At 39.2% G+C, this 24073-nt stretch overlaps 3 protein-coding genes across 4 annotated transcripts; 2 read left to right on the forward strand and 1 right to left on the reverse strand.

The window, feature by feature from the left end:
- Positions 1-317: 317 nt before the first annotated feature.
- LOC124407161 (glycosylphosphatidylinositol anchor attachment 1 protein) lies at positions 318-5077 on the reverse strand. Of its 2 annotated transcripts, none has more exons than XM_046883016.1 (10): positions 4670-5075; positions 4372-4589; positions 3774-3930; positions 3501-3709; positions 3185-3402; positions 2420-2604; positions 2160-2287; positions 1803-1996; positions 1490-1657; positions 318-686 (listed from the first exon to the last, which is right to left on the reverse strand). In XM_046883016.1, exons 1-10 carry the CDS (start codon positions 4809-4811, stop codon positions 404-406), a joined length of 1902 nt encoding a protein of 633 aa, XP_046738972.1. In that variant the 5' UTR covers positions 4812-5075; the 3' UTR covers positions 318-403. The 2 variants fall into 2 exon arrangements, with proteins under 2 accessions (XP_046738972.1, XP_046738973.1); XM_046883017.1 differs by having other exon boundaries at positions 487-686; positions 1467-1657; positions 4670-5077.
- Positions 5078-5427: 350 nt separating this feature from the next.
- Positions 5428-13163, forward strand: LOC124406546. The gene is made up of 23 exons (XM_046881982.1): positions 5428-5473; positions 5663-5830; positions 5868-5911; positions 5966-6358; positions 6442-6610; positions 6773-6888; positions 6990-7121; positions 7190-7424; positions 7514-7671; positions 7806-7936; positions 8000-8154; positions 8293-8438; positions 8522-8696; positions 8758-9696; positions 9795-10025; positions 10150-10384; positions 10504-10680; positions 10744-10884; positions 11140-11489; positions 11574-11780; positions 11867-12123; positions 12277-12391; positions 12575-13163. Exons 1-23 carry the CDS (start codon positions 5428-5430, stop codon positions 12913-12915), a joined length of 5061 nt encoding a protein of 1686 aa, XP_046737938.1. The 3' UTR covers positions 12916-13163.
- A 519-nt stretch (positions 13164-13682) lies between these two features.
- LOC124407163 (oocyte zinc finger protein XlCOF8.4-like) lies at positions 13683-20481 on the forward strand. Its single transcript, XM_046883020.1, has 7 exons — positions 13683-14531; positions 15731-15872; positions 16062-16217; positions 17527-17781; positions 17905-18074; positions 20079-20311; positions 20390-20481. The coding sequence occupies exons 1-6, from the start codon at positions 14322-14324 to the stop codon at positions 20283-20285; spliced, it is 1140 nt and encodes a 379-aa protein (XP_046738976.1). The 5' UTR covers positions 13683-14321; the 3' UTR covers positions 20286-20311; positions 20390-20481.
- Positions 20482-24073: the final 3592 nt, after the last annotated feature.

The following is a 24073-nucleotide window of genomic DNA, read 5'->3' on the forward strand; positions in this document are numbered from 1 at the left end:
AAATTATTATTAAGTGATTCACTTCCACGGAAACCACGTTTCCTTGACTCCTTCTGTTTACAGAAAGTACGAAAATGATTTATATTACGTACTCAAAGTGATGAAAATCAGAACAATTTCTGAATACGATACTGAGTACATATCTGCCAATAAACGAATCGCAATAAAAATTCGCAATGGCGGTAAATTCAAACAAGTTAGCAATATTTTATACCTGAAACAGTAATTGACTCAGAGTAAATCTTCATGAATCACGTAAAAAAATATGTGATTATGACATAGAGTTACAGATAGATACTTTAAAGATTAAAAATTTTAATTTTATTCAACGGAATATATTTATATCAATAAATTTATTCACTATCGTATGCACGTTTTGATTTTTACTTTTCATGTAATACATTCATTTAGAAATTCGTAACATTGGTTTAGAAGTAACTACTATCCAGAATGTGAGCCATGTCGGAAGCAAAACGCAGACCGTTACGCTGTACAGCCAATTTCCATAAACCATGGAATCGATAATGCCAAATACGATCGCTTGCTTTGATGCTTGGATCCATTTGAGTGCAAGAGGAATGATTGTGTAGTCCGGGAATGTAAAATGCGTATATACCGCTACTACTGTACATGCTAGACAAAGCGGATGTAGCAGTATCCAGGGTATACAACGTAAATTGTGGAATCTGAAAATTAAATTTACTTTTTACTCATTTCTCAGTTAAATCACTTGGGAATTGTTGTATTCACGATTTAGAATATTAGAAAAAATTTTAGGAAATGTCGAAGAGGCAGTACTTTACTGGAAAACATCAGTGTTTTGCAGCCTCCTTCTTAACATGTAATTAATTTTAATTTTTAATATCACAGATAAAGTGCTGCATAGTTCGGTTTTCAATAAGTGCTTACAGAAGGCACTCCCAAAATATCCAAGCATTACTGTTTATTTCAATGAAATTGTTTTTAAGTTATTAATTGATTAATGTGAAAACAGCGATTCATCACCCGTGGCACTGTGTGCAAACGTCACAGTTATCAGCACAATGTTTCTTCTATATTTATCTTATCTAAAATGTATTCAACTTATAATTCAATAGTCAGTTATTGATGACATGTCTGGACAAGAAAAACAAAATTCGTTGAAAATTAGTAAATGAAATACTAGAAAATTGTGCAAAAATAAGCATAACAAGCTAGGTTTCCAAATAACAGACGTTTGAACAAATATGCACTGCACTAGTTTTCGAGCATTACACGGTAGCAAATTAGTAGTAATTCTGTTTAGAAGTAATCAATGGATGTTTTATCATCAGCACTTTTATCATCAGATCTTCTTGTGTGATTAGATTATTGCAAAAAGTTATAACAGAAACTAAAAAAGAATAAGCTTATCAAACAATGTAAAATTCAATCTATCTTAATTCCTGTTGATTTAAGTAATAACTGCAAAACAAAAATATTCATACAAGTATAACTTAAGACATCTGACCTGGATTCGTTTCCCTTCTTTGGTATGACGGTTAAGGCTGCAGGAACATACACAACGGCAGTTACTAACGCCAAGGAAAAGTTGTGCATTGAAATGCATAAAAGCATCGTTGCCAATTCTATTAATGCTATCACATAAAGTAAGGATGCAGATTCGTAGGTCTTATGCCTGAAAAAATAATACTGTATAGTTTAAGCTTCTGGTAAAAAGGTTAAAATTCTTGTTGGTGATGGACGTGACATCAATATTATAGATTCTGGTTCACAGACGCCTTTTATTTTATATATCACCTTGTGATAATTGATCAGATTACCTTTCAAAACAGAGCGTTCCAATAAACATCAGGATTGTGAGAAATAAGAGGCCTAGGGATACAGAATTTTCGGTAGCTAGATGAAATTTTATGCCTATGTAGGTAAACAGTCGTGGGGCAGACAATGTCGCTACCCCCAACATATGAGTCCAAAGTACCTCCCAAGCGATGTGTGACAGTACAAGTTCTTCCGACTAAATTCAATTATAAAAATTATTGAAAACTTTGTGAAGTTTGAAGATAAAAAAGGGTGAGATCAGCATTGACAAAATTTGAATATTCAACATTTTTAGCGATTTAAAATCATAATTTTTTACGATACGGTAATACATAGAAGGAAAGTTGATAAAAATTCACCTTGACCTGTTTAACTGGGTCACTGTCACCATCTTTTTTTTCAGGAGATTCTTGTAATTTAAGCCACACAGAGAATGCTTTTATGAAAAGCCCAGCAATAATCAGAGCTAATGGTGGCATATATAACCCTGTGAATAAAAATAGCACAATATAGTCTACACAAATTACACACTTTCAGACAAAATCCTCCTATTTGGCCAAATTCGGAAGGATTGGTCCGACCAATGTGACCTAAAATGAATTTTATGTTATTTACTTACCAATAGAAATATACCTATCTGTCGACGGTAACAGATAAAAAAAGAATGATTGATGGAATCGTTCTAATAAATTATTAAGCGAACGAACAAGACTTTCAACAACCCGTCCTGTGTTATAAATAGTAGATTCCGTCCCAGACCCAGATTTGGCAAAACCTTCCAATGTAATGGCTTCAATACCAAACCTTGAACACAAAAATAATGCTTAATATTGAATGACTTGACCTTCAATAAAAACACATGACACACTAGTTATGATGCTTGTAACTAGATGTAGGCAATATGAGTAGGCCTATGTCACAAACATTGACGGTGAGGTATAGCATGGTAAGATGCGCTTCAGATGCTTTTTAGATCCAAATTAAGGCTTACTGAACATTTCTTTATATGAAATGTGTTCATACCGCAGCAATTTGTCTCTTATTTCTATATCATTTTCTATAAACTTAATATTGGTAACCCAAAAAACTGAGAACTCTTTGGAATTTTTAACAGTATCTGTTCAACATGTAGTCAGATCGAATTGGGATTAGTCACCATAGCTTTATTTTGCAAAGCAATGTCGATGTGGTATGTGAAACAATTGATTTCACAGTATTTTTCGTAAAAATTTTGGAAAAAATCAAAACGGAGAGCTAAGACGCAACCCTCTCACAACAAGGTTTGGTCTTGAAACAAGTCGAGCATAGTAATATTTAATATTACATCCAATTATACTATTACTCATCATCAAGTTCTTCGATGTGGCTCTGTTCCAAACAATACCTGTGAAAAACACCGTGATTTCCAGTCGGTACACCAGTTGCTTGCGTAGACACCATCGACATCAGGGTAACAAATTGGTACCACCATTTTCGTATTTTGTCTTTTGGATTACTGTCTGCCCTGCGCTGAAATGTTCTCCGGATTCCTTCTTTGGCACACATTTTGTTTGCCAGATTAACGAGATCTAAATTTGGAAGTTGTCCATTTAAACCTTCGACCTGTTCGAAAAAGTTATAATGTATTTTTGCATAATCCAACTGGCTACATAGTAAGTGGTTAATGAACTCCCCAGACACAGGGGTTCAGCTCCAATCACCTTGATGTCAATAGAGCCAATTTTGAAGGAGTGCATTTCCAAATTTATAGCAGCTTGAATGGACCCAGCTCTTCCTACCAAGTCGCCTGCAATTAATACCCCATCCTGCCCACAACTACAGCGATGATACGCCTCCAGCCAAGCTTGCATTCCTAACTGTTCGTGCTCAGTCACAACAAAAATGATATCCTTTGCCCAATAATTCTGTTCTGGAAGTGGCAATAATTATAAATATACCAAAAGTTAATGCTAGAGCTGAGTTAAGACACATACTTCGGCAGAATTTGGCAAAAGCAAGTAATAGAGCTATCGATGGTGCAGTGGTCAGATGAATGCTGCTTGCAGATCGGTATGGTACACTTAATATTATTGCTTCGGTACTGGCGCTTCGTGGAGCTCTCAATATGCTGTAAACATTCTGTCCAGTAAACTGTAAAAGAAAAAATGTCATGCGGGATGAGCAGTGGTAGTGAATTTTGAAGAATCTTGCAGTACAGTTTCAAAGGAACCGAAAGTTGCCTCATTTTTCAAAATACCACTAAATACGAAACTCTACTCGTGAAGTTTATATTTGAGAAATTAAGTGCAGTCGTTTGGTTAGATAATTTATCTTGTAACTGTGTTTCCAAAAATTAAAGCCCGATTTATAGAATCCTAGAGTAAGATTTTATTGATTTTTTTGTAGCCAATTAAAGGTCTTTTGTTTGTGAACCTGCAAAATAGTACTTTAAGATAGAACCGTGCCGTAAAATGTAGTAAAATGAGCGTGCAAGTGAAAACAAGAAATAATTGTTTGTAGTAAATCTCACAAGCCAATAATGAGTAATGTTTCTCATCGATGAAGGAATTATGTTTCTAACAAAATTCATACCTTCTGTTGAGAAAGTGGATAATTAAGCGTAAAGTTATGAGTATAAACATCTAAGTTGAGTTGACGGAATTTTGCTAATAGCCACGGGTAGGGCATGTCATTTGGATATTCTTTCATCTCAGCGAGGAGCTCATCGTGAAATCGTTTGGCACCGCCATCTTCGTTAAATTCATTGGTAACCAATCCAGGTAGTAAAGCATTTTCAGAAAAATATGTATCTGTAAATTAATTTCAATTAAAATTGGATTGTACAATACTTCAAAAAATCAAACAGTTACGCGTGATAAAATATACTTACTGTCATTGAATTCAGGATACGCCAGGGACACGAACCATATTACGCCGGTTATGTACAGCGTCAAGCATAACAATTTTTCCCATTTTATAACAAATTTTATAACTTCTCCATTCCCAGCTCTGGGATCCGTTAAAAGACCCATTTTTTCCACACCGGGGCGATCAGAAGAATTCAAAACAGCGGCATATAACCTCAAACATTCGCGCAAGATCGTTTCCTACACTGAAATTACTATTCAAACGCGCAGATAATCCTGAATAGTGATATTTGAGGTAACTAATTACTCTAGTGAAATTAATTACATCACTCAAATCTTATACCACGTTATTTATAACAAATTTTTACTAGTCAACAATCTGCATAATCAATTTTGACAGCCCTGCCCACGGCTAGCGGCCATCTTTGTAATCGATACTGACTATAGCTCTCGAATTGTGATTATCGGCTGCGTAGCGCGGATTCGATATATCGATGCTGTGGCGGATAATTTTCAAATCAATACTTCTGATTTCTGATTTAATTTTCCCATTTCCCATTTATATCGATGACGGTGATTCAAACCTAGACGAGGAATCCCGCTGGGCTTATGCTGTATTCTTTTTCACAAGACCTTACGACGGACACAAAGAGCTTCAAACGACGTATTTTGCACAGTGTTCGACCGTAAAAATCACTGATACATGTAAAAATATATGTATAACGAGATTCACTTGTTCGACTGGTAGTTGTTTTGCTAGAGCGAAAATTGTGCATCCTCTATGGATATTGAACCATTTTGTGCAAATAAACTGCATGATATTCACAGTAATTAATCAATCGTTCAGGAATGATTTGTTCTTTTACTTATACGCTATTGTTACTGGATCTACAGATTTGTATGATAACTCATTCAAGCGCTTCGAAATGTAAATAATTCGATCCAGGACACTTATTAACCTCCACAAGTGCGATTGTTTGAACATTCTGAGTCCATTCATGTTTTATTTTCCACAGCGGAACGTAACGCGACCCGTACTGATTTGTCCAAATGTAAGCTCACGCAATTGGGTACCGATTACATGGGTTCGATCACGACAACTGCTGGAGGAATTCGATGTCAGATGTGGGATTCGGAGAAACCTCTTCATCAGGTTCACTCTTACTATCCCGTCACGATGTTTTGTTATTTATTCTTGCGGTGATAACATAACACGAACAGCTCGGCTATGTCTGATCCATAAATTTTTACGGCCAACACTCATCGTTGATGATTAATTACGCAGCGCATTTCTTATGACATTATTTTAATCAACGCAGGTCAGCAAATCCATTACTGATAAAGACTTTCCAGAAGGATCTTTACGACTTGTTAGAAACTATTGTAGAAATCCAACCAAAGATCCTAAAGGTCCTTGGTGTTATACAATGGACCCAAATCTGATTGACGACGAATGCGAAGTGCCTCTGTGTAATTTTGGAGGTGAAAATTCAGGATTTTATCTGATTTTGTTATATCTGAGCACTATACCAAAGTATCGCTTTCAACTTGGTGATTCATTTCAATTAATGCCGTATTCATTTCTTTTAATCATATTTATAGAATGTAGAATATCAGGAACAGGTTCCGAGTACGGTGGAACTCGAGAGACGTCTTCCTCTGGTAGAAAGTGTAATTCTTGGGACAAGCGTTTGAAATTGGCCGTTAATAAGGTAGAATTTTGAGGGTCCTTACATTTTGGAAAGTACCGATGGGTCTTATCACCAGCTCATAATCTATTGTGTCATTTCTTTAGACAGAAAAATTCTCCAGCAATCACTTCTCAGATCTGTCCCGAAACAAGGCCAAAAACTTCTGTAGAAATCCGGATAGTAGCGCAGGTGGTCCATGGTGCTACGTTGATTCAGAAAGTTATGACATTGTAGAGAAAGAATACTGCAGCGTTCCATTCTGCGATGACAAAGGTTCGTATGAAGAATTAAAATTGTTAATTTATTGATTACACTAACAAAAATTTGACAGATGAAACTTCAGTGGAACTTATTTTTTTCTGATGAATTCTTGTCATTCAGCGACTGATGCTTAGCCTCACACATTATTCATGATACTAATTTTCATTCATACAGATTGTCTGGTTTATACTAAAAATGCTTCGACGTACTCAATTCTGACAAGCTTGAACAGCGCTTTTGGCAATATAACGTTCTTGGTCAAGCTTTGGGATCCCGGTGATGAGCAAATAGTACGGTGTGAAATTTTTATTTGAACTAATACCATTATTTAGCTCTAGGTGTGTTTTGGAGACTAAGGTGAATTGTTGCTTGAAGAAATGATTAAATTTAGGGCCAGGCAAGATTACTATTGACTAATCTACAAGTGCCGTCTTCAGCTGAGATGATCGCCCAGAAATGGGGAGCAGGTGTCGAAATTCTGATATCAAATTCTGGAAGTGGGCAAAAATATCCACGCACTGATGTTCGTCTCTGTCTAATAATATCTGTACGTTTCAATCCAGCAAGAAATAAGCGAAAGATTGTTTGCAGGAGGAGATAGATTTTGAAGAGACTCCCAATATTCTCACTGGCACCAAATGGACAACTCTCTGGGTTACTTGGGGTGGCGGTTTCATCTCTGTTGGGCGTTCTGGTTCATCGAAGCCTATTTTCTTAGACGAATTTAGACAGAAGAACACGATATCGAGCATGTATCCAGAAAGTTTTTTCCAGTATGGTATAACGGGCACGGGCATTTTATGGAGTATGCCATTCTGCGAAGCAAGTAAGCTGGCCATTTCGACCAAACTTCGTCAAAATGGTGGTATTGTATTCTCTGTTGCTTCTGGCACTCCGTAAGGCCTTGGGTTTCAGCATGTGAGGTTCATACTACTTTTGGACTTGAGTTCCTAAGAATTTGGCCCTTGTTGCAAAGTAACAGCAGTCATGATCTGCAATTTCAAATCAGAGCTAGTCACGGGGCAATGATACAACTGACGCAGACTCCCGCTGTTCCATTCCCACGTTTTTTGGTACGCATGTCTTGTTCGTTGAGAATCATATTAGTCACAAAATCTGTTCATCTATTTTCAGTACATTGATCGAGTTGCAGAAAGAGTTGTGCAAATAAATCGCTTTCAACAGATTCACTTTTTACAAATTTCAGGTAGTTTTGGGACAGTCTGGTTCTACTCTTCTCCTGTATCAAGAAAAGGAAACTTCAACGAAAAAAATTTTATTGGACATCGAAACTAAACAAATCCTCAATTTTTGGGCCTGGCATGAATTCACAATTAGGTTCGACTAACACTGCAACCAATTTTTCGTTTCAATCGTTTCATGTTCTTGACATGATTTTAGCATTTTTGGTATGGCAATACAAATGTTTTGGCATCGGGATTATGGTAGAGAAAAAGTTTTCTCGATTCAAGACGACGCCATTCAGACTGTGAGGTGGTTCAGTATTGGAAGTGAGAATACCATAGCATATTGGACACTTTTTTGTACTCCAACAGGTGATTTTATGAACGTTTATTTGCATCGCAAGATGTTAATGTTTGCATGAGTGTACATATTGAACTGAATAAAGGATTTATCATTAAAACTCAGTAGATACAATAAGGTAGAGTCGTAACGATTCGTATTATTTGCAGCAGAGAATGCGGTCGAAGCTCCGTGGTTTCCAAATTGCATTTCTAATTCAGCAGATTCAAGATATGAAGGATCCCAGTGGATGGCTGAAGGCGAAGTTCCATGCGTTCCGTGGATATTTGACAAGGTTCGTTTTCTTCTGCAATTTTTTTGCTCGTCCATTTATAGAATGGAACAACTGCCTTTTTAGTGCAAAATATCAGTCATTTAAAATTTTTCCGCATCGGATAGATCCCTAAAGAAGATAGAGAAGATGACCATTTTATCGATGGATCTGCACTGAAAGCACTAAATAAATGCAGGAATCCCACAAATGATCCTGAAGGACCTTATTGTTATACACTACAGGATTTGCAAAGCTCCGTTGAAAAACAGTACTGCTCCATCAGAAAATGTAGATCTTCTGGTGAGTTTTGTTAGATTCAAAAAAAAATTAGAAACTGTATCATAACGAAGATAATTTCCAGAATGTCGAATGGCTGGTACAGCCAATGACTATATAGGAGTCATGTCTGTAACCCGTTCCGGTCGTAAGTGCGCTAGGTGGTGGACAGGATACAACCAGACAAATGTTACGACTAAAAAAACACCCAGCTTCAAATCTCTGATGGTCAAAGCACTGACTAGTCTGAAATTCAAGAGAGAGAATGCGTTGGAATATAAATTACCTGATACGATAAACGAACCTTGGGATAAGATTGGTCTTCGCTCTGGATTGCCCAAGGATTTTGACTTTGGGCACACACCACGACGAGTTGCCCGAAGTTATAAACAGTCGGAAGTGGACAAACTTGTTACACCTCACGGACTTTCCATAAATTCAGACAGACACGGTACTCTGAAATCAGTTGGAGATGGTGATTGGCTTCAGTCAAATTCAAGCACTAGGCAGTTATTAGCTAGATATAATTTGTTTAACTTAAATCGAAGGCTACTTCAAGAGCAAGAAACTTTAAAAAAGGTTAATCTGCATCCAATATTCAATCCATATCAAGCAATTCAGGAAATAACCACCGAATTAAATGGAAAAGACGAATTTTTCAATATGGCCCGAGAGACCGTTCCACAGGAAAACATCTCAAGAACGACTTCGGAGAGTTCTAATTCGATATCGACAAATCCACCATACGGTGAAACATCGGAAGACATCACAATTTTTACAACTTCAAGCCCACAATCAAAAACTGGTAGCACGGAGAAACCATTCAGGTCACGTGATCATACGAAACCGATTCATCCAGTTGATCCACTTTACCTAAACGACACGCTATATCCTGAGCAAAGTGTTAAAAGTGCAATTAACTTCTGTCGAAATCCTTCGCGTAATATAGCTGGCGCATGGTGCTACACAACAGACCCGGAAGTACCACAAGATCTCTGTAACGTCAGAGACTGTGAGCAGCCTGGTATAATTATAACTCTTTGTTAGATCTACTAACTGATTTTCTCAAATACTTAAATTAATGTTTCATAATTTGTTTTCAAATTTTTCATCTGATTGCAGAAGAATGCATTTTCCTCGTTAGAGGTCACGGTAGTGGTAGACGTCTGTACGTCTTACCGGATTATCGTTCGGAAGGGCTTCAATTTTCTCTCAAAGAATGGGAACCCGATCGTCCGGACTCGATAACTTTTACGATATTAAGTGAAGACGATGTGAAGTCCCGTTTTATTCTGAAAGTTGGTGCCATGAAAAATGAGAAAGTACTCTTATACTATGAAACCGAAGGGAAGGGTAAGCTGTCCGAGCAATTACGAATTATTGTACATGTTTATGATATACTCAAGATTCTTGAATATTGGATTGAATCATCATCTCTATTCTATAAAAAATTATTCCTAAATTTAACTATATCTAGAAATGAAATTAGTGAAAGAAAAGACGTTACCTCATCTTTTATACCTTGGAAAGTGGACTGGGTTCGTAATTCGTATGGAACGTGGCGGAGTAAAACTCTACTATGAAGGTGCCCCGTTTCCATTGTTTGAATGGGAAGACCCGGAGCCTGCCAAAGCGTTCCTACCCGTTTATTATCACTACAGTAGTGAAAAAGGCAACACTATCGGAGTTGCCTTCAAGTGTAACACAAGTATGTATGCATAAGTGTGACAATTAAGATTTTTGAAACAATTTCCTTGCTGTTTTACTATACTTTGGTATCAGGCAATGAGCCTTCGATTAAAGTCTTCAGAACATTGATATTTACAAGCAGAACCACCATGTACATAGAATGTCACATAGAAGAGACTACCACGGATCGATTCACGAGAATACTGCCAATTTCTATTTGGGAGACTGAGGAAACGCCAAGTCCTCACAGACTGGTACTTATGGTTCGAGGACAGGGAGTCATACTGCTCCCTTTGTTGATGCTGCCTACTATGCCTGTGTAAGCGTTTTAATTCTGCTCTGTCAGTTTGTTCATAACTACAATCACATCGTTCGTTTACAGGTACTACGCATTGACTATTGGTGAAAAGGGACGATGGGTGTTTTTTATGAAAAATAAGCTTCCCGTCGTTCACGTACTTCACAAGCAAAATGCAAAGGGACCATTGTTCAATTCCAATACTTGGACCAATTTGACGGTAGAGTAAGCATGAGCCAACCTTATCGACTGTCTCTGATATGTCATGGTCAATACGAAATTGATATTTGATAAATTGAATTTAGTCAATCAGGATTTCGAGCATTTTGTGCTGAAAATTTTGGTGTACTTACATGACGAATTGTTTTTCAAGGTTTTACAACTATACCATCAAGCTTTTGCGCAATGATACCGAGGTATTCCATTACGAGCATGATTTACCTTTGCTGTTCTACTTTTTTTCTCTTGCTGTCGACAAAGGTGGATCAGTTACATGGGCCGCAAATTGTATACCAACAGGCACGTTCATTTATCATTTTATAAGCACGATTGTAAGAATCTACCACAGAAATGCTCTTTTTACTCTACGTCCAAGTCTTCTGGTTATCTTATTCTCATCTCTGCCATTTCAGACATCGACGGATCTCCGGTGGATGGTGGATGGTCAGAATGGGGCCCTTGGAGGTGCAGCGTTACTTGCAATGGCGGGATAGGCGTAAGAAAACGGATATGTAACGACCCTGAGCCGAACATAAGGGGTCAGCCATGTTTAGGACCGAGTACGTCAAGTGGCCGGTGCAACATGAACAAATGTGACGATGTAACGGACGGTAGTATAAACTTGAACACTAGATTATATCGTTCTAATCGTGTAATATGTGGTGTCAACATACATATTAATTGACATTTTATAGTCACCCTCGAATTGGTAAAGAGAAAAATCCGAACCCAGCATACATCATTGATCGTGAAGGAAGGTGATGGTGTGAAGCTTTTAGCCGATCCTGATATCGTTTCGGCATTGAGAAATGAAACGCCAAAGTCTGACATCAATTGGTCCCGCAATGGAATTTTTCTGGAAGAAGAAGAGGATAGAATCAAACTCGAAGATACTGCAGTATGTGAGTGACGTAGAATATCGAGTCCTTCTACCAAATTTGACACACATGTTTTGAGCATTTAAATGATAAATTTTCTCATCTTTCAGCTATATCTTACACAATTGTGAATGACTCGGGTGTATACACGCAAACTTTGCACCGATTGGATGACTCTCACCTTATTTTTAAAATCATTACGCTAGCGGTTATTCCCGTCGTGAATGAAATTGTAACTCGAGAAACTTTATCCTTTTCTATGACTTGCCACTGCGTTGTTCTTGGATACGTTTATTCGGATCTTAAAATATCTTGGAAGTTGAATGGCCAAGTGTTTAAAGATTATGGAGTATCAACCCCTGTTGCAGTGAGTACAAATTTGCATCAAGCCTGGCGGGTTGTTAATGAACGGGTATTGTATTACTTCGAAACTTGAGGGCCGCTCGGCATCACGTAATTACGTCACATACCCATAATTTATTTGAACCGATTTTGTTAGGTTCGTTGATTTATTTATTAGGTAAATGTAGATCATGTTCGTAAAGTCAACACGTCCCATCGCGGAGAATGGAGATGCGAAGTTGAACAAAAGGACTTGAATTTCAAGTGGACTACCAACGTGGTAAAAGTTCGAGGCAGGTATTTCTAGCTCTGTTTGTAACAAGCTTATATACTGCAGCTGAATTTTATATCGTAGGTGTGGATCTTATTACCAATCTCTACATGGTAACGTAATTTCAGTTTCAAGCTATAAGCAGAGAATCGATCAACGTTAAGTGAGAGGCATTTAATTTGCTTATTATGAAACATTTTTACAGTATTGGGTCCTCCTAATTGGCGCACTCATTTGATGGAGGATGAGCTAACACGTCCGATATTCGGTTGGATGCCGAACGAAAGTTTCGTCGCATTCTCAGCATTTCTATTGACATTTTTAATAATTGCGGCCATAATTGCGTCGACGATTTGGTATTTAAGGTATTTTAATACGTTTTCTGGAGAATTGAACTGTATAATTATTTATAATCGATCGAAATTCAACCGTATTCTAACACACAGATTTCGTGAAAGCCTCAAGTACAAAGAGCCACAGACAGAAAAGCTAATTGGTAATGAAGAATCAGAAAGTGAAAATCTAATCGACGATAAAAAACGGTGAAGCAAGGCGGTTCAGGGGCGAAGAAAAGTGCAGGAAAACGATCGGCACAAAAAAGATTTTCTGCCCTCTGCTGCAACGTCGCATGACCATAATCTACGATGTGCCGCTTGTCGTGCGTGTCTTATAAGTTATTTATAACTGCAGTTGTAATTATATGAGCGATTTCCGATCACGCAGCGGCAAAAATAGAACTCGATACGGCCGTATTCGATTTGTTTATTTTTAAAAAAAGGAAAAATAGTCACACCTAGGCATCCGTAAGAAGCCGAGTCAATTCTCGGTTCGACGCACCTTTACGCACTACCAAGGATACCTTATAATCTCCAGTGTGGTACGCTTCTTTCAAGCCTGCAGTAATCCGTAATGCCATGTTGAACCTTCATACCAGAGAGACGGCGTGCAAAACTAGTTTTCAATGGAGAAGTTCTCCCCATCAGACTCATTCATTTCCAGAAGAGAAGAAACCGCGGCTAAAAACCCCTCGGCGAACGAGTAGATTGAAGAACAAGATCATTGATTTTCGCCAGTCCGTATACTTACCGTGTCGTCTCGCGTTGGTGTCGTCCCGATTTTTCATTTGAAAAAAGTCCGCGCTCCGCTAATTACAAGTATATTGCGTGTAACAGCTAGTATATATAACTTATTACACGCAGATGCATGCATTAGCAAAGAACTGGCTGCAGCCGTCGAGTGCTTGCTTTTTCTCCAGTATTTATATAACCATGTGCAACCCGCAGACGCGGACGGCGATGCACTTGGCACACGTATACCTGATGTGCACGCATGGAGCACCGGAGGGAAAGGTAAAAATGAGGCTGGTTGGTTGGGACAAAATCAATGCGAACGTAGAAGAATTGACCGGAGGATGGTGCGTGCATGGCAGGCATGAAGGCAAGAGCATGAGGCCAGGGGAGCGACAGGTGCCGAGTCGCCCACGTGGGTTCTCTTAGCAGTAGAAGACGGCTTCCTTGTGACTGCTTGGAGTCAGGACGACGCCGAGTAAGCGAGTGGGGGGATCCATTCGGTAGCAAATGCTGCTAACCCGTCGCAAGGTCAAGATCAGTCGGTTAATCTCGTCCAGTGAGCGAAGACCTTGCTTGCACCTTGCACAATTATTGGAAATAATTCGTACTTGTCTATGTTCAGGAATAAAATAAATATTGCTACATTATAGTTTGATTTTTCATCAAGAGGCAGAATAGCGCGGCAAACTTGTACGAATCATTTCCACCTGTTGACTTGAAGCAATTCTTTCTTCTAGAAAGAGATATTTCGTTTGATGGTGTTTATAGTGCATGAAACTTTCAAATTTTGCCGGGTTTTATCCCCTCTCTCAATTCACCGCTAATCACTGTTACACGCGCGTGTATTCACTGCACCAGCTATATTATTAATCGCAACTTGTTATGGAAACTTGTGTTTTGATTCCAAAAGAGTTCTCATTGGTTCTTGCTACCGATCCGTCGAACAAGCTATTCAAAAATGCACCCTTCTCCGAGATGCGGATCTCGGTGTGGTCCAACGTATTTATACCTTCGGGAACGCTTATATACCCGTTTCAAGGATCAATCAGATTCGATAAAATTGATTTGTACTCTCTTCTCGATGACAACGATGTAAGTACGACGTATTTTCTTCATTACACACGACATTATGGTATCATAACGACGACTCGATGTAAATACTAGTCTTAAAACGTATAAATTTTACTCTGTTTGAAGTCGTAACTTCAAAAACAACACCAAATATCTATATTTTTCTACTAGTACTGCTCTACAATGTATATCCAATTGATTGTAGTTACATCGAGAAAGGAACACTGTAGTGTGAACATCATTTCCGGTCGTATGATAATCGGGAACCAGAAACACGTTTTTGTTTTAGTCTGATCTAGAACCGTCTGATCAATCAATAACTACCGAAATACACAGGTTGATCTTGAGTGATTAATGGGCTGGTATAGTTTTGAGATGGAGCTTTAAAAGTGATAAATCAATCGTGGAGGAAACAAGCCAATCAGGCAAAAAAATATCTAAAATACACAACACACCTCCACGTTTCATTATACATATTTCATGTTATCAGATGCGAAGAGACAGAATTTTAATTGATACTATAGGACAAGCTGTTTAGTCGAATGCACGTACAAATGCAGACACATGCGGACCGCTTAATTGGTGACTCTCGGAGGATTGAATTTATACTCGTTATTAACTTCGTTAAATTATATTCTCCCTTGCAAATGTTCCGACCGTCATTATGTTTTATTACGATCGAGTTCATGTCTGTAACGTATTTTAACACGATTTACGAGCACGTCTTCGGGATGTTTCGAATGTGCACAAATATCACGCATATGTGCTACGAACGACCCGATAGAGTATTTCCTTTTGTCATTGCCTTTTCTGAAAGGAACAACGAACATTATCTACACGTCTATACTTTAGCTAGTAGCATCGAGAGCTCGCGTCTGAAGAGAAAGGTATTATGATTCAGTTATATTGAGAGCTGCAGTGTACGGCTAGGCACGCCTGAAGTAAATAACAGTTATTACCTTATTTTCAAAAGTTATGTTCCCATGTATGTTATGCGGAACAACATGCTTTCAGTTAGTAAAATCAGTTGTAGGCAGACTGCCGAAGAGTCGCACAATTACCAAACAAATTCGCTTAGTTGATCAGAATTTCAGAAATGCTGCAAGGTATATTTTTTTTCAATTCCTAATCACCTAGTCAAAATATTCATACGACATTCTGGATATTAAAAGATTTAGGAGGAATTGTTGATCATCTACTGTCATACTCTTACGTTTTAGATACGGCGTGAGTACGGCTGCTACGACGAAGTGTCATTTTCGAATTATAATCTAAACTACCGTCAGTGTAATTGGATAAGGTTTCTGCACATTGCACAGACTTACAACGAACAAGTGAATCTTATCGGGACAAAAGTCAGGGGTAAGTTACTTGGGAGTTCCTCGAATGAACAGGGTTCATGTTATATATTCATTCATTTCGTCGCCAATACGTTAGACCCGATGATAAGTGCATGGATGTATAATTGTAAGTGGTAGAATAGGTACGTAGGTTTAACTGCCTACATTTTTTAAATAACAAAAGTCGAAACGAAAACATTTCGGATCGTAGGAGAACCGATATTTGAGGTGATCAAAGACGTTCAACCGGACACGGAATTGGCGGCCTGTTTCGTACCTGTGGATGATCACGATTTAGTGTTTATATCACATGCTCAGTGGACACGTACTGCGATCTACAGGTACACGATCGATTCAATATTGGACGGTAAGTAGCTTGTTCATGCACATATAACTTTACTCACGATAAAACTGTTTAATTATCAAGTTCAGGTTCGGTTATGAAGTAACGTAGCGCAGTGCAGAAATCGTTGCTGTGCAAAAAGTCTGACAAATGTTCCTCTAGGCGTATCGTGCAACGTGAGTTTGAGTGCGGCTGTAAAACATTAAACATAAACTCACTAGCCACTCGATCCCGGAACGGATGAATTTGCGAAGCTCCAGCACTGCTTTTTCTGGGTGGAGTTAACTTTTCTCAGACGGAGCTGCAGGCCTTGCCTGTTCAGCGCTCCTGGAACACTTGATTCGACTGTAAAGAATACCTCGTAAAAAATTAACGATCTAAGCGGGTCTGAAGGCAGTGCCTATAAATCTAGTCTGATAAAAATAGTTTGGAATAATATGGTACCTGTAATTTCATTAGAACAGCGAATTACTGACGAAAAGAGGGAGTGGCTCTTGGTTTCCGAGTACCTGAAGTTTTTGTGGATTTCTGAAGTATACATTCTGCTTTGGAAAATAACTGAAACTGAATTGTAGTATACATGTTCTCTCTTTTTCTCGTTTCCTCTCGCTATATACACATTATGTTTATGTATATTGCCTCGGAGGCTCTATTCGAGTTAAACTTGGTAAGAAATACCGAGCCTGTTGTCAGTAGTCTGAACTGGGTTGAAGATGGTAGCTGGGTGGAGTAAACAGCTAAGGACCGTCCAGTTGCCACCCATTGTACTGTCTTTCAGTGGCTGTGAGCGCTACACATTTGAATCACAAGTAGCCGCCTTGATCTGCACCGACAAAAATTCCACCGATATTTGCATTTCAGATTTGTAGGCCTATTCTGTATTTCGCGTATAATTTAATCTCACGTTCTTCTTTTCACGAATCAAATTACGTTTAAGGGTCGACGCCACTTATTCCGGTGCATATTTACCTCACCATCAAAATTCGGCTTGCCTTCAATTCATTGCTCGCCATTGTCTCCTCATATAATCATCTTAGAATCCACTTCAATATTGACCCGAAAATACTCAGCAGTTTCATTTACCAACGCTCAAAGTTCGTGCTTACCTCAAAAGCCGTCATCGGTCGGTTCGAACTCGGTAAAAATTCCCTTTTATTTTCGTTACTGCAACGTTCTCCGGAAGTTCGATGATGCTTGAATGATCAGTTGCGCCCATCTTTCTCTGCTGTCGACGAATTTTCGGCAACTTAGCAAATGGAAGAAAGTCGACATTCTTTCACGGCAATTATTGATACGTAAACTTAGTTTCTACGATTGTTAATTTGTCTTTTAGAGTCACCGCTCGATCTGTCGATGGCCTTATTATCGCATCAGTCATCGTCAGTTCCATCTTGTTACGAAGCTGATGAATACGAATCGACGTCCGGCGAATCATCGACGTCCACGTTGTCCATAGTTGGTGATCACTTAGAATGCAGCATCTTGACAACTATGAAACGAGGTGAACGTGTTTTATTGCCATGCGAAGTTTGCGGAAAATCTTTCGACCGACCATCCCTGCTTAAGAGGCACATGAGAACGCACACAGGTGAGAATGGTTTTACGATTAATACTCATTTCTATGGATTATTAAGCATTCAAACTTTCCTTCCAGTCATCTTCCTTTTTATTTAATATGCACTAATAATGCATTACAAAGATATTATTTAAGGCGAGAAACCCCACGTATGCATGGTATGCAGCAAAGGCTTCTCAACGTCAAGCTCCTTAAATACACACAAACGAATCCACAGCGGAGAAAAACCGCACCAATGTCTTGTGTGCGGAAAGAAATTTACTGCTTCCTCGAATCTCTACTATCATCGCATGACTCACATAAAGGTGAGTACGTGTAAAACATGTCTACAAGAGTGTAATCACCTTTATTTACAACGTACTAAACCGCCATTAGCATATAATTATTTATATAAAAAAATGTAGATTTTAAAATCTTCTCCGTCTCGGTATACAACGCGTCTCGCTATCCTTACGTAATTATTGTCCCGTAGTAAAACATTAACGAAGCAAAAAAATGTCTGCAGAAACATCAAATTGCAAAAGCAAGAGGTTCCGCAATTATTACAGGACTGAGAAAAAATAAATTGCCATGGTTCTACAGAACTGTTCAGAATGTTTCGAGTTGACGTGCAGAGCTAGCGCAAAAAAATTGTTATCGTCGGTCGAGTTATTTCGTCAAGCGTGTGCCCATAAATTATACACTCCGAACTTTGAAATTATTTATTCTCCGAACTGATAAAAATGTCTCTAAAGACGAGGAGACTGATATTCGAATTTTCGTAGTTTTTATCGAACCGGAGGAGAATGATAATGCGCAGAGAATCTCGGGCTTGAGAATGAATTCGACCAGACGACGATTCGTTCAGACTTGAAAGGTGAATGCGAGAATTCACTCAATCGGTTCTCCTCTGTCTGCAGCACGCAAAACTGCAGCTTTCGCTTTCCAACAAGGCTTAATTAAAACTTTAACGAACGCGAAGAACGCATTTGAATTTCCAATTGAACAAGAATTGTGAACGGGTTTTACTGAAACGGTGGGTCGTTTTTATCTCCCCACAAATGAACAAACTTGACAAGTACTCTTCAAACTTAATACGACGCAAGACTGGCCAAGTCCAATCATCCGAAGCAAACGAAAGCTGGGGGTATCGCAAAACCTTGATTTCCGTATTCATAATCAGCGTTCCGTGTTAATCGTTTCTCGGCTAATAGTTCCGCTCCCGGAAGCTGCTAAAACGTAATAAAAATGAATAAAAACAGCGATTCTATGTTCTGCGAAGATGGTTTCTCGTCTCCCGATAGCCCTTGAAGCAGTGCCATTAGCTATGCAAAAAACAGTCAAGATTCAAAATCGAATAATCGGCCCGCACAAGTCCACGTGGCCTGCATAAGTTAACGAGCCCAAGACATAACAAAGCTATTTATTCGACCCTCCGCTCCAGCAGGTGGATAATAAACTTTGATACGACCTGTAGAATTTCGACAGATCTCAGTGGCTTCATCTCTGTTGACCAGTCTTGGCTGCCGCTGGTCAGTTCGCCGACGCCAGTAGCGGCATTGCTTTGAGCGTGTTGAGATAGCCTGCCTTGAATATCGGAGTAAAATCATTTTGCTGCCTCTGCAAATCCTCGCTCCAACTACGGAGCCGAGTATTCTTTATCCGGACTCTCAATAGCGGGAGAGTCTTTGCGGCGTATTTCTGTACCATTAAAATTCGACTATCGATTGGTTACCGATGACAATTAATCGGTAAAAGCTATCCCTTGATCGCATGGAAAATGACTTTTTAAAAAAATATCGCCGTTGCAGGATTTAGAAGTACGGAAAATATATCGTCGCGGATTATACCTACCAGCGTTCTAATATTCGGAAGTAATGGTACTTGGGAGCAACGCAGGTAGGCCTGCCATCAGCTACTGTAATTGGTCCATTACTTGCTCCCGCGTGGAATGCAATCCAATTAGAGAGACAGAGAACGTTGCCCTGGGCGATTTCAGTCGGTATTAGTGCTGTGGTGTTGTACTACCGCTCTACGGCCGCAGCGCGTTGCTATCCATACTTTTCAGATTTCAACCTCGGCTTATGTAGACTCCGGCATGCGTACGTCGGATTAACGAGTGCATGGCGCGATTTTCATTCAGCATCGAAATATGCTTGGGTGTAAGATGTAAACAAACCATTGCTTGGCCTTAATTATATGAATGATAACGCTGGTAATAGTACGTACTAATTGGGTAATGATCTAGTTGAGGATTGATTTTAGGCGAACGTTTTCAGGTACGTACATGAAATCAGGCATTCGTTATGAAAAATTTGAATTGTTTTCAGGAAAAGCCACACAAATGTTCGCAGTGTTCCAAGTCTTTTCCCACGCCGGGTGATTTGAAAAGTCACACTTACGTTCACAATGGACTTTGGCCGTTCAGGTGCCACATATGTAATCGCGGATTCAGCAAACCGACGAATTTGAAAAATCACATGCTGCTGCACTTGGGCAGGTGTTCGAACAAGAAGTTTGTCAAGTCAGACTCATGAACGGCGGATGGATCTCACCAAAATAGGTACACAGATGCGATTACGTAGGTATATCTCGTATATTGGGATAGAAAGGGTGGCAGTTAATCGTCTTATCTTTTCAGACTGACAATTAATTATAGTATGGAAGTTGTCTTACCGCACACTGCGAGGACGTACGGTTAACGGATATCTCGCGGGCTGCATCCTAACGGGCCGAAAAAGGTGCAAAATGCTCATAAAACAAATTCAAGTGTCATCTACAGGTGTGCGTAAATTCTCACATCGCTATCGTCTTGCCTGGAATGAATTACGGAGGAGAAAAAATCTCCTCGATCAAGATGGTACGTTCCACGTACACACGTATACACCTGCACCGCTATACAAGGATCCAGATCGAGTCAGCTCACGAGCAATTTAAAACTCGGATTGACGGAGCAGGTTCACCTTGACGAAAAGCAGTTCCAGTACATATAGGTGACAAGAAAACTATATGTATGCACGCATGCGTGCAGGCGGTTTGCACATTCGGTATAAATTGCGCGTGAATCTTAATTGCTGAATTAAATATTGTGATTAACGAGATTTCAAGGCTGAAGTCTATGATACTTTGAGGAAATTACAGTTGACGCGACGCGCGTTATAGCTTTAACATTATCAAGTCATGTTATTGATACGTATATACTTGGTACTAGCTTTTGTAAGGATTTTTTTTTTTCTCTTTTTTAATCTGTCAATTTGCTTCAATTACAATGTAAGATTGCGATCGAGATAAGGAATGGAGACATGGTTAAATAGATTATTATGCATATTTTCTTATTATGGTCTCGTAGGTAAGAATTTTTACTGACTGCCATATACAATGCTGACGAATACGTCACATATAGATAATAACGTTATGTATTAAATATTCTATTGTATTATATCGATGAATTGATAATTAGGCATTAAAAAAAAAAAAAAAATTTATATACTGTTTACAAGCGACGTTTAGTCTCGCATAACAGATTGGCCATTGTTTGTTGTAAATAATGTTAGTCTAATAAAGTTAGTTTGAATAAATTTGAGTATTCTTCATTTCTTCTAAATCAGGATAGATCACTTTCGCACTTTTTTACCCGCGTACTTTGCATCGTCAAAACAGTAAGAGCTTAGCTCGCAATAGCGTGAACTAGCAATGAATCATATATTCGGTCGTTAATTACCACGACCTGTTATTTTGTCAATCAAGGTTTGGAAGACAATCCTTACATCCATTAAAGCTTCGTCCAATGTCGGACCGAGCAAATAGTAGAAGACTGTTGGTGAGCTGAAAAGCAAATCAGTTCATTTTATGTAAAATCTTCGACCGCATTAACCAGTAGCTCTAAATGTTATAGAAATAAACCATCCAGGCAGGCTGATTCTGACGGCATTTAAAGTTTACCATAAATATGCAGAATTTGCAGTTGATATTATCTCTGGATATCTTCGTAGGTATTACTGCGCTGAATTATTTCTACTGTAAAACTAAACTGCTTTCTTTACCTTGACGACCCTGCGTCTTGCGAACTACCGGAATCTTCGCCTTGCGATTCTTTTCTCGGTGGAACAGCAGTCGCCATCATAACAACGGTGGATTTTCTGGTTGCAAACGGGATTGATTTCAAGTCATTCGGCGTGACCTGTGAAAGTAAGCTTTTCGGAAAACGTGGTCAACTATTGAGACCCTCCCCTTGGTATAACTATCTCTAGCAGAAAAATACCGTCCCCGATATAATATTCTTTTGATTCATTAGAACTGTTAACTTTATTCTGCCATCACCAATTGTCAATCTCACCTTAGATTGGCGCTGGTTTGAAGTATCGTCTTGAATTTCTGTCTCCGGTGTATTTTGATCTAGAATACTTGCCAAAAGGCATGTCTCGGAATTTGTGACCACAGGTGGTAGTTCGATGTCCTTATTCTTCAAGACATTCATCGAATGTTTACTAGATTTTGACCGGACATTAAACAGCGCTTCAACCGACTTTTTTGCGCCATTTCGAATTAACAAAACTGCATTTTCGGACTTGCTCGTTTCTACTTCATCGGCAGGGTTGAGATATTTGCAATTTTTTTCAAGCTTCGTAAGATCTGACGGATCAGTCGCTCCGTTGTAGGTCACGAAACTTTTATCGTCGAGCTTTTTTCCCGTTAGATTTCTGCCTGCGTTCTCGATATTGTCATTTCTCAAGACATCAGTCAATGACGTTTTTGTACTTGTTATCTGACGGGCATCAGCCACACTCGTTTCAGCGTTCTTATTCGAGGCAACGGAGTCGGGTTGAGAGCTTCGTTTTTTGAACAATCTTTTCACACTTCTCGAGAACACGCTATCAGTCTTGGTAACACCGTTTTCTCTCCAAGTCTTCTTAGAACCATCGGCTGCCAGTATCGATGAATCTGCCCTCAACTCATCTCGGTTCTTTTCATCCACCCGTCGCTTTGCAGGCTTGGATTCCACTTCTTTTCCAGTTTCAATTCGCCTTCTCATGTAGCTCTTCGCTACGGACAATAGGCTACCTTTTTTTAGTCGACTCGATTGTTGACCTACTTGTTGCTCAGTCTCAACCGTGCTGTTCGAATCCGTTTGCCTTACAGGTGATATCACAACCTCAGATACATCCTGTACGATTTCAACATTGTTCGCTGTGATGTTAGCTTGATCAGATTGTATTAAAACATTATTCAATGCGTATTCGTGATTTTCCATCCCCTGTTTACTGCTTGATTCACCCTGACTTATCGCTAGGTTATTAACAATCAGCACTTCGCTGTGGGTTGCTGGACTTTGAGGATAGCTGACAGCTTCTAGTTGGGAACTTTTCACTTTTGACTTTGACACCTGCTTCTTACAGTCTCGTCGACTCTTTTGCTCGTTAGTTTCAAGCTTGTCGTCCATTTGCACCGAAGTCTTGGATTTTTGCTTGGCTTTGTCACTCAGCGAAGCTTCGAAGGAATCCCTATCTTCTTGGCACTTTACTCCACCAGTTTTTCGACACTCCAAGGAATCCTGCTCAGTTTCATGATCAGTTTTATCGACGGAATGATCTTCCGTCCCCGTGTGATCCTGTCTGCTTTTCACCGACGCTCTGGATAAAAGCTTGCGTATCGTCGAAAAACTTTTCCCCGAAGATCTCTTGGGACGTTCCTCTACGTTATCTTCCTCCTTACATGTATCGTCGTGTTCGTTCGATATGTATTTAGCGCTCTCCACCATCGGGGCATAGGAGACAATTGTACCTTTGTTTACGTGGATCTTTTCCGAAGGCTTTCTCATCTCCTCGTTGTCCCTCAACGAATATTTCTTCGTTAAATCATCAGCCTCGAATCTCTTGCTATTGGAAGATACTCGATTTACCTCAGTCGAAGCAGCTAGCAAAAATTTATTGCCTAATTTTTCTGTACTGATAATTACGTCGTCTGATGGTTCGGTCGCATGTTGGGACTCCAGAATTTGGTAGGAACGTTCGATGATTGATAGTTGTCTGTAGTCCTTATGACTTTCCGATCCAGGAACAGAGTCCAATGATTTTACAGCGACAAGCTCCTCTCTGTTGTCGTCAGCTACGTCCGACTTACGCTTACCGATTTGATGTTCGTTTCCATCCGCATTCGAATGGCTTGACGTTGACAGTGGTATTTTCGTAACTTCAAAATGGTCTTGAGAACTCGTCTGCGCGTTACCCGAAACTCTTTTTTTGGAATTAGTGCTAAAAATCCGAGACAACGAATTGGCAAATTTCTTCATGTTTCCGTCGATCTTTTCCTCATTATTTTTTATGTC

Source organism: Diprion similis, chromosome 6, assembly GCF_021155765.1.
Source record: "Diprion similis isolate iyDipSimi1 chromosome 6, iyDipSimi1.1, whole genome shotgun sequence".
Classification (NCBI taxonomy): Eukaryota; Metazoa; Arthropoda; class Insecta; order Hymenoptera; family Diprionidae; genus Diprion; species Diprion similis.